The 11,752-nt window shown below is 31.2% G+C and overlaps 1 protein-coding gene across 1 annotated transcript; it reads left to right on the top strand.

The window, feature by feature from the left end:
• The first annotated feature begins 9,005 nt into the window (after positions 1-9,005).
• On the top strand, positions 9,006-9,564 carry LOC131597711 (uncharacterized). The gene is made up of 2 exons (XM_058870389.1): positions 9,006-9,149; positions 9,259-9,564. The coding sequence occupies exons 1-2, from the start codon at positions 9,006-9,008 to the stop codon at positions 9,562-9,564; spliced, it is 450 nt and encodes a 149-aa protein (XP_058726372.1).
• Positions 9,565-11,752: the final 2,188 nt, after the last annotated feature.

Genomic DNA, 11,752 nt, shown 5'->3' with positions numbered 1-11,752 from the left:
TCAGGATTTGTGACGGATCTGTACCAGTTTACATAGTCAACAGTTGGCTTCATTTCTCCCGGCGCCACAGGAAATTCTAGAACCGTTTTTGATCGACGAGCCCATATTTTACGCTGATCTATGGCAAAGGACTTGTAATTTTTTACGTACCATTGTTCGCTAACCTTCGCAAGATGCCAACGTCCCAAACAGTCAGGCTCAGGTGGGTCAGGGATACCTTGATGCATGCCGAATTGGAGCTTCACACGGTCACTCGGGTGCATCTCCACAGTGGTGAACCGTATGATGGGTGATTTTGCTGTCCAAATAGCCGCCTCGTCAAGGTCGGGTACGTGGTCCAATTCCAAGTAAGGACGCCAAATAAACTGCAAAGCAAATAATATTAATTTCAGAATATAGAAGATAGTTATTTTTAAAAATATATTTAGAAAATGGACATTTTTAGAGGTATTACTTCTTGGGGTCCTAGTCGATCTAATAGCTGGCGGTAGAAAATGATTTTGGAATCAGGCGTTTTGGACCAATCCATTCCGAGTGCATTGAACCTAAACACATTAAAAGATATAAATCAATATAGTTACAAATAATAATAGAATAAAAAGCAATAATTAAAATAAGATCCAAAAGTTACCTTGAAGCGTAAGGGAAGGCGTAACTGTTTGGATTTGCAGGGGCCAATACCGGCATCCTCCACCATGCCCATGCTTGTAGCAAGAATGCACATCCACTAAATGTACAACTATCCTTTTTTGCACATTTGCACAAGGAACTATATAGGTATGCCAACACAGCCGAACCCCAACTATATGTCTTTATTGCATCAATGTCCCCAAGTAAACACAAGTACATAAAATTAACACTATTTCCCGTGCCTTCGGGAAATAGAAACCTACCAAACAACAACATAATATACATCCTAGTTTTCTGCAGTATAGTTTCTTCGTCAGAAAACTGATCCAATTGAAGCCCAACATAAGCTTCCTGAAGGCCAGCAAGCTTTATACCTTGGCCCCTACCCCTTTGTTGCCCCTCACCCTCTATTAAATCCACACCCAACAATTCGACGCATAGGGCGTTTGGTTGTTGGACATTTCCATACACTGCCTTTCCATTTGTTTTGAGACCCAACAACATGTACACGTCCTCTAGAGTGACGGTACATTCACCCATTGGAAGGTGAAAAGTATGAGTCTCAGGCCTCCAACGCTCACACAATGCTAATATAAACTTCATATCAACTGAGGTATGTGTTAAGTTCATTACCTCACCAAATCCCGCACGTTTAACGTAGTCCACAATCAAAGGGTCAGGAGCATTCATCTTACCAGCACGGGTCCTAAATCTCGTGACATCCTATAAAAAAAACACCTCCCATAAGTATTTGAAATTAGTAAATTTAAGTAAAAAAAATTAAGTGTTTACTCAAACTTACATAAGTGGCAATGTTTGCAATGGTGCCTCGATGCTCTTGACCCATAGTTAGGAGAGACATGTTTGTTGATGATGAAACACAAAGTTGCTCTGATGATAAGTTGCTCTGATGAAAGTATAAGAGGTGATGAAGAAAATGAACAAGTTTGGGAACATATTTATAGCCAAAATGCATAGGTTATTAAGAGATTCACAACCTAATCTTTGTTTGATTTCTGACAGGCACGCTTCTATTGACAGCGCATACAACAATCCGGCAAATGGTTGGCACAACCCTCCGTCTAAGCATGTCTACTGTATTAGGCACATAGCACAGAATTTTATGAGAGAGATCAAGGATAAATTTTTGAAGAACCACTTGGTGAATGCGGGGTATGCCTTAAACCAACCTGGATTTCAATACTACCGCCGAGAAATAGCGTTGACAAATCCAGATGCAGGGAGGTGGATTGACAGCATTGATAGAGCAAGATGGACTAGGTCATACGACGATGGGGCTAGGTGGGGCCACATGACTACAAATCTTGTGGAATCAATGAACGGGGTTTTCAAAGGCATACGAAACCTACCTGTAACTGCCATTGTTAGTGCTACGTATTTTCGGATGGCAACTTTGTTCGCCACACGAGGTAAGAGGTGGAATTCAGTGTTACAAACACAACAGGTCTACAGCGATGTGTGTATGAAATATATACAACAGGAATCTGCCAAGGGTAACACTCACCGAGTGACCGAGTTCGACCGTCATGGCCACACCTTCAGTGTAAAGGAAACAATTGACCACAACCAGGGACTTCCACGACAACAGTATCGCGTCAATATCCCAGATCGTTGGTGCGACTGTGGCCAATTTCAAGCATATCGCATGCCTTGCTCCCATGTCCTTGCAGCATGTTCACATACTCACTTTGATGCATTATCTTTGGTATCAGAAATTTACAAGGTATCAACGTTGCTCAACGTATACGACAATTACTTTCCGGTGGTAGCAATGGAAGCATATTGGCCTGTGTACGAGGGGGAAACAGTTTGGCATAACGATTTAATGCGTCGGAATAAAAGCGGTCGACCAAACAGCAGGCGTATTAGAACCGAGATGGACGTAACTGAAAAAATGCAGAGGAAGTGTAGTATATGTCGTGAGGTAGGACATAATAGGACCAAATGTCCCAATCGTGGATCTAGTTCCACAACATAGTTATTAGTTTCGATGATGTTTGTAATTTACTTTTTCAATGAAATGAACTTTTTTTTTTATAAATTTTATGGGTTACAACACAAAAAAAATTACTAAATAAAAAAAAGTTCATGATACATATTGAAAGAAATTACCAAATATTACCATGGAAAAAATATTTGGAACCAATAAAATTTACAAAGATTTAAGAGAAAATAGTACCGAAAACATTAATATTGAAAGTAAAAAATTACCGAAAATATAATACCATGAAAAAAATAATTATTTAAAAAATCCATTTTGAAATAATAATTGAAAAGTATAACATAAAAAAAATTTAAGAGAAAATAATGTTAAAGAAAAAAAATTACAAAAAAAAAAAAAGAAAAAAAAAATAAAGGGGGGGTGTTGTCGCCAGGGGGGTGGCGACAACACCTAAAAAAAACACATGGGCGCCAGGCCCACTGGCGACAGCTCTCCAGGCCCATTGTTGTCGCCACCCCCCCTGGCGACAACGTGTATTTTTTAGCAAAAAAGTGACATTTATGTAATTTTTTTGAAAACCTAGTTATTTTTGGAATTTTTTTAAAAAAAATGGATATTCAAAAAAAAAATTCCTCTTTTTTATCTTATAATTTTTTGTATTGAAAATATTGAAATATTTAAGTTTTTTTGCATTTCTAATTTAATAAAGTCCTAATTTTCTGTTAATTCCCTCCCTTTCTCAGTTCCAGCAGTTTCAATTCATTCTAAATAATTATAGTGATAGGTTGCTTACAAAGTTGGTTAAAAATATTTTGTTGATTTGGTATTACATTGAGATCTATGCAGTAATGATATGATATGGTATGGCTAGCCTAGGAAAAACGTGTCAACCGTTTCTTTTGCATGCACTATTATTACTATATGCACTATTATTACTATTCATATGAAACAACTATTGCTTACAATTTCCAACACACATGCGTTATCCTTTATTGAAGTGTATAATTTGTCTATGTGAAAACATGTAGAATTTGTTATTATCTAAAAGTAGTATTTAGTTGATTATAGATAATTATTCTCAATTTTAATTATTATCTTTCCCATTAGTAGTTTTAAATAATTAAACTAAAATAATCAAAATAATAAAATACAATAACTATTGATAATTGGGAAGTTTGAAATATCACATTTAATGAGGCCAATTACAATTGATACACTCAGGGTTGTTATTCACGTGAAAAAAATATTAGTAAAAAAAATGTTGAACTATTCCACTTCCAATTCGTTTTTGGCGGCTCACCATTACGTTTCATGTGCATAAACCAATTTCAACGTCATTTTACAATCATTCTCTTCTTACATTCACAACCCTTCAAATTATTATTATCTTTATTTTATTTTTTATTTATTATGGCTATATTGTGATAGGAAGACTAAATATATTTAAGTTAATATGTTTTCAACACAACTCTCTAAATTACAAAACAACAAAATTTTGAGACCATGGTATAATCAAATCGATCATCATCAATAATAATAATAGCTAATGAATTATAAAATAATATTTGTAATTTGACATAATAACTTAATACTATATTTATGCAAATTAAAATCTGAACTTTTAGTAATTGTAATTATAATTATAATATTTATTTAAGAAAAGAAAATATATTTATTTTTAACTATGACATTTACTATTATAATAACCTATGATACTCACAAAAAATGAGAGCATTTATAATAAATCTATTAATTGATTGCTATAATAAATCAATTCATGTGCTTCAAAGGACCCAATAGAGGTAGGTATTAATTGTAGGTGATAATAATTAATCGTCTTTTTTAATTAGTTGTAATTGAGTTTAGGTGATAATAATTCATTTTATAGGTAATTGTAGGTAATTATTAGTTGTATCATTGGGAATGTGTAGTTTTAGGTGATAGTAATTAATCAGTCTTTTTTTAATATTTGCAATTGTTACTGTTTTTTAAGAAATTGTTATTGTGATAAAAAAATCATAATATTATTTATCTATTTGATATGAGGCCAATAATGATATATTTATTTTGTATTAAATAGAGTGAGATCCTTTTGTGTCATATATTTTTATTCCATTTGTCAGTCTAGTTTTTGTTTAATACTAATTATAAAATTATATTAGTCTACTTTTAATATGGGTAATGGTAAATATATTTATTATAATAAATATACTTATTGTAATAAATTCATTATACCCATAATAAATTTATGGGTAATGGTAAATGAGACCTAAATAAACAAAATTTATCTTAAAAAATGATAAAATAATCTATTTATGAAATAACCATCTTATTTGTAAAAAAATAGTCTAAAATATATATGAAAAGAGAGAGTCCATTTTTTAAAAACTTACTCTTTATTATAAAATAACTATCTTATTTGTAAAAAAATAAAGAGAAATAATTATTTAATATAATAATAAATAATTTTTTTAATTATAATATTCATTTCAATTACATAAATTTTATTTTTTTCCCGAATTCAATTACAAATAAAAAATATACTATGTCAACTAATATATTACAGATATACCATGATTACCTATTATAAGTTTTACTAATAAATGTTGTTGTTTAATTTTTTTTATTTGAATGAATTATTTATTGATCAATAAATCAAATAATTAAATAATTACCAAATAATTATATATTTGAATGAATTATTTATTGATCAATAAATCAAATAATTAACTTATTGTCAGAATTGCTTCATTAATCTAAACTACTAACAATAATACTATATAATAATACTAAATATAGTTTTATCTATAAACATTATTTATTTTTTTATGTTATTTTTAAAAATATATATAATATATTAATTATAATTAAAGATACTATTAAAGTATAATAAAAGATATTAAAAACTTCAATTATCAAAGAAAATGTTAGCAATTTTTTATGATAAAATTTAACATTTATACTAAAAAAATTTGCTATTAATATATTTTTTTTACAAAAAAACATGATACAATTATGATGTATAAATACATAAATTTCTTATGAAAAACATACATTTTTTCGATTGACCAAAACTACTTATAAAATTACATTTAACATGAGACAATTATGATTGATGAATACATAATTTCTTATATAAAAAAATTGTTATTCTTTTTGTATTTTATATACATTTTTAACCATCACTATATTATATTAATTTATTATTTATAATGACATTGTATGAACCGTGTGAACGCACAGGTAAATGATTTCTTAATTATTTTCTTTATTTTTCTACTAAAATATACATTTTCCGACGGGACAAAACTACTTAATGTGTATATATTTTATTTACATTTTTAACCATCATTATATTATATTTATTTACAATTGTGATAGATAAATACTTAATTATTTCCTTTATTTTTTATATGTACATATTAACCTATAACTGATATTTTTGAAAAAATAAATCTATTAAATATATTGAAATTTTTATTTAAAATAAGTAAAAAAATTTCAAATGCTTATAATAAGATAGGGGTATGAGTGACGATAAACAAAATTTGGACAAAAAAGTTTGGTACCGGTTACCAAATCAAATAAATATAATCACATATATTATATTTATTTATTATTTATAATATTGTGCAATACGTGCGAACGCACGGGTAGATGACTACTCACGATAGATTATAACTATATTGTATGATGTGTGCGAACGCACGGGTAGATGACTACTTAATTATTTTATTTATTTTTTCTACTAAAGTATATATTTCTAACTAAATTAAATTAATATTTATTTGACAATTATAATTTCAAATGTTTTTTATTTTTAATTTGTGTATCTTTTTATATATATTTATCAACCATCGTTATATATTTATTTATTGTTTATATCGACTTTGCGTGACCCGTGCGAATGCACGGGTCTTTTACTAGTGATCTAAGAAAGCATGATATATTTGATGAGGCATTTAGGTTTATAACTTGGTAGGTGATATGATGGTGAGCCTTTAATATGTCAATAAATGTTTAAAACTTTTTCACCGCCAAGAACATCAATAGCATTCATGGTTTGAATTTTATTATAATTCTATGCTACATATAGCTTGCTACGTTATGTAATAAATATTATTGTTTATGAGTATGCAATAGATAACAATTCTGTTGGATCCCACGTTCAAGAATTATTTTTATGGCAAGGGATTTGCTTACAACAACGAGGATGTCAAAATATATTATAACACAGTCCTACAAATATACGTTGCAAAGCATAAACATTCAAAGAGTAACTGAGCTATCTTTAAACAAGTCACTCACAAAGAAGCGAGATGTGTCGCTCCACATCATGAATATCAAAATAGAGAATAGAAGAAATTAATCTTCAAAGTATAAATCTACCAAGGTCGTCAACAAAGCCAAGAGCCTAGAGATATATACGAGCTCATACTGTAATTACTTTTATTGTAGGAAAAGGCAAGTAATGATCTGTGCTTTTGTAATTATTTAAAAGAATTCCTTAGAGCTGAATCAAGCTATAAGTGTTTCTTTCTTCTCGTGCGCGGGTAGGAGGCACCTCCTATTTTATTTAAACTTGTAGAAATTGGGCGGGAGGATTATCGGAAGAGCCTACACATGTCTTACCGGGATAGCTCTTGTTCAAAGCGCTTTGTCCTGTTCTACAAGTCTCACGCTAGGGGAACTTATATAGGTATCTTGGATAGGAAGGTTATGGAGGACTAAGTCGACTCATTTCATCCCTGATAGAAATTATATAGGAAGATTATTGGAAGAGGATACATCTTACTAAAGATGTTGAACTCTAAGAAGTCGGCGCCATTGTGCTCAGAAGAAGTCGAAATGCTATAAACATGGAGATGAAGAAGCCAAATCAATAAAATATTTATTAAATACAGACTCTCTTAGTTGTTAGTCAGTTTTGCAAGAAAGAATCGCGCTTGGATACCAGATCTGAGTTAAGTCTCAATTGACAACACTTCCCCTCCAAGAGCTGAGTACTTAAGCCGCTTACGCCATCATGGCCGTTGTCTGCGCATAAGCCGGTTACGTCACTGCGGCCTCTTCCCACTCAAAAAATTTACTATATATGTAGCATAAATAAAATTGAAAGAATAGAAAAAATTACAAATGCTAGTTAAGAGGTGGAATGGTGAACTGATCATTTAAAACAACTAGTAACAAACCCGTGCATACGCACGGGTTCTGTTCTTATACGCGCATTTGTTTACATAATACATTTATTTTAAATAGAACATTTAAAAAGAAAAAATATTTAGATCAATAATAATTTTTTCGTATATAAAATTATTTAGATCAATAATAAATTTTTTTCCTTATATTATTATTGTATCATAAATATTTCAATCATAAATATCATTTTTCTTATTTAAAAATATGTAGACAAGAATATATTTTTTCCCGTATTCAAATATTATTTATGTTTAGATATCATATACAAAAATATCTAAATCAATAGTAAATTTTTGTATATCAAAATATTTAGATTAATGGAAGATTTTTTCCCGCATACCATTTTTTAATTAAAAAAATTTGGATCATAAATACCATTTTTCGTATATAAAAATATTTAGATCAATAATAAAATTTTTCTGTATACAAATATTATTTTTATTTAGGTATCATTTATAAAAATATTTGAATGAATAGTAAATCTTCGTATAAAAAATATTTAGATCAATGATAGATTTTTCCCCGTATACAATATTTGAATAAAAAAAATTTGAATCATAAATATCATTTTTCATATATAAAAATATTTAGATCAACAATAGATTTTTCCCGTATTTAAATATTATTTATGTTTATGTATCATTTACAAAAATATCTAGATCAATAGTAAATTTCCGTATATAAAAATATTTAAATCAATAATAAATTTTTTTCCGTATACCATTTTTGGATCATAAATATCATTTTTCATATAGAAAAATATTTAGATCAATAAAAGATTTTTTTCCGTATACAGATATTATTTATGTTTAGGTAACGTTTACGAAAATATCTAAATCAATAGTAAATTTTCCTATATAAAAATATGGGTTAAACGCTATTTTGCCCCCTGCCATCTGGGGGGAATCCGGAAAACAACCCTGTAAAAAAAAAGTTTAGATTCCATCCTTGTAATTTCCAGATTCCCTCTTTTTAAACCTTAAGTGGATTTTAGTGGATGACATGTGATTTTTAGCTGATGTGGCAAAGAATATCATGCATATGTGTCATGTTTATTTCTTTAACATATTTTATGTGGCAATTTCACTTTCCTCAGATTAGGGTTCAACGTTGTCTTCTTCATCTTCGTTTTCTACCACCTCTTTTGTTTTCTACCACCTATTCGTTTTCTACTTCATCTAACATCTCCTAATTCTTCTTCAAACATCTAGCTATGTCAGGCGCAAGCGAAAGCTCTGGGGTCAACAGTTGTGGACGAAGAGCTCCAGTTTGTGGACACCATCTCCCCATGCGAATTTTTGTTTCAAAGTCGAGGTCAAACCCAGGAAGAAGATATTGGAAGTGCAAATACTGGGGGGTTAGTACATATTACTTCGTATCTCTATGTTAATTTGACTTTATTTTGATAATTCACAAGAGTTAGGGTTTTATTAATGTTCATAAGGGTGTGATATTTGATTTGGCAGAAGGAGAATGATTGTAATGGGTTTCACTGGGATGATGAAATTGAAAGTGGAAAAGTTGAAGAAAATCTGTATGATGGAGTTTCAAGTGGAAGTGAAAAGATGTTAGAGGTTATGAGGAACTATGGAGCAGAGTTTGGGAAGACATTTGTAGACGAGTTGGGGAAATCATTGAACAACAAGAAAATTGACAAACTGAAACAGGAGTCTGCAAAGGATCAGAAGACTATTAATGTCCTCACATTCACTCTTATTGCATCTTGGATCTGTTTTTCTGTTATGTTAACTCTTTGTAATATAGTTAAGTAGTCAATAAACAATCTGTTGTAACGGTTGTATTATGCTTGAAATGAATGAAATGTGTTTGAGTTGGCATAAACAATACTCTAATGTTGAACATAAAGTGATGTAAACTGAACATAATATTGCACATATAACTGATACATAATGTTGCATACCAATTGCTATAAAGTTGCACAAAATGATACATAATGTAAGCTGAACACAAAGTTGCATACAAACTGATACATAATGTAAGTTGACCCAAAATACTAATGTAAGCTGACCCAAAATTAAGCTGACCCAAAATGATACATAATGTAAGCTGAACAGAGTTGCATACATCATAACTTCATAATGTAAGTTGCATACAAACTGATACATAATTCAAGCATACAAATTGATACACAGTGTTGCATATAAACTGATACTATAATGTTGCACACAAACTGACCCAAAATTAGATAAAATTTAGTCAAAATATTCAAAATGCCATCAACTTAAATCTTTCTCAAAATGCCATCCAACTTCTCATAAATGTCTTCAGTTTCTGTTCTTCTTTTTGGGAGACTTTTTCTTTTTCTTTTTGGGACTCTTTCCCTTGTTGTCCAATGTCTTCCATTAGTAGTTCAAAAACCATCTCCAACTTTCTTTTGACTCTGTCTCCACAACACCAAATGCTAGAGGAAATTATTGATCATAGGGATCTCTAGCTACAGCAATAAGTAGTTGGCCACCATATTTTGTCTTCAAATGACAACCATCTACACTAATAAATGGTCTGCAACCTTGCAGAAAGCCTTTCTTGCAGCCATCAAAACAAAAGTAGAAGCTCCCAAATCTTGGTGGAAGAGTTGGGATTGGCCTCTCCACATTGATCTTTGCAGTGTTTCCATCATTTTGTTTCTTAAGTTCTACAGCATATCTATATAACATTGAATATTGCTTACATGAGTCACCTTCAATAATTTCCTCAGCTATGTTTTTCCTCTCCATGCCCTTCCTTTAGTAACTCCAACTGAGTATTTGCTCCTTAATTCTGCCATTAGATCTGAATCTTTGACTTTGCCACTATACTGCCTCTTTTCTACCACAACCTTAGACACCCACTTAGAATTTGCTGACTTGTTATTTAAAACCCTAGCACATGTATGTGTCCCCACCAAGTCTTTAATTGAAAAGTTTGTTTGTCACCAACTTTACTACAAAGGGCTAAAAAACCACATTTACCCCTACATTCTACCCTTACCCTATTACTTTCATTTTTCACAAACCTAATCTCTCTACCATTTAAAACAGACCATTCTCTTATAGCATCTTTGAATTCAACAAGAGAGTTAAACTCCATACCTAGTTTGAACTCATAGTCTTTGTTGAGTAAATCTCCCCTAAACTTCTCATATTTAGGCATCTTTTCATCATCACTAGCATCTGGATCAGAACTTCCAAGCTCTTCACTTTCATAATCTCCATCTTCCTCTACAACCCTTTCAGAACTTGGTTGGCCACCAGCAATTCTTGAATGAACATGTAACTTCAGTTTTTTGGGAGAACTCAGTGTTGATGTATTCTTCCAAGCTCTCAACTTGAACCTTAATTTCTTACCACCAATTTCAACCATATTACCTTCATCAGGTTTATCAACCTCCACAACCACGAAGCCTTCTTTAGCATCATTTACTCTTTCTTCCTCACTGTCACCAAAAGTAACTCCATCAGCTTCTTCATCCTCACTCGATTCCTCAATAGCAACTTCAGTGATATTTGGATTCTCAACCCTATCTATGTTTCCTCCAACAATTTTTTCAAGCCAAATATGTCCCTCAACATTGTTCATAATAGCATGATTTGCTATTTCTGTAACATGTACATCATCAGTAACATGAAAAAATTTCTCATCTGTACCTTCGATTTTCCTCCATAAGCGGACTCCAGTACAATCAAAACCACACTCCATAACCAAACTCAAAGCTTCGTAGTATGACCAAGTATCTGATTCTTTCCCACGAACAAAAGTTTCATCACCTCCTTGGTAAAATACGAAGCTTCCACTTTCACGTACAAATTGACCTCCATGGTGTACACAGAAGTCGAACAATGGCATGGCGAAAACAGAAATTAGGGATTTTTTGAAACGAGATTACGGTGTTTGAAACGAGATTACGGTAGATTGAAGATGGTGGATTGAAGATGGTGGATTGAAGATGGTGGGTTTCAA

Source organism: Vicia villosa, linkage group LG4 (genome assembly GCF_029867415.1).
Source record: "Vicia villosa cultivar HV-30 ecotype Madison, WI linkage group LG4, Vvil1.0, whole genome shotgun sequence".
Lineage (NCBI taxonomy): Eukaryota > Viridiplantae > Streptophyta > Magnoliopsida > Fabales > Fabaceae > Vicia > Vicia villosa.
The sequence above is the reverse complement of the archived record's forward strand: the minus strand, read 5'-3'. Positions and strand labels throughout refer to the sequence as shown.

What these genes read in the sequence shown, in the direction of transcription:
- LOC131597711 (XM_058870389.1), top strand. Translation starts at nt 9,006, where the DNA reads ATGTCAGGCGCAAGCGAAAGCTCTGGGGTCAACAGTTGTGGACGAAGA. An exon ending in GGAAGTGCAAATACTGGGGG is followed by an intron (nt 9,150 to 9,258) that starts GTTAGTACATAT and finishes TTGATTTGGCAG; the next exon opens with AAGGAGAATGATTGTAATGG.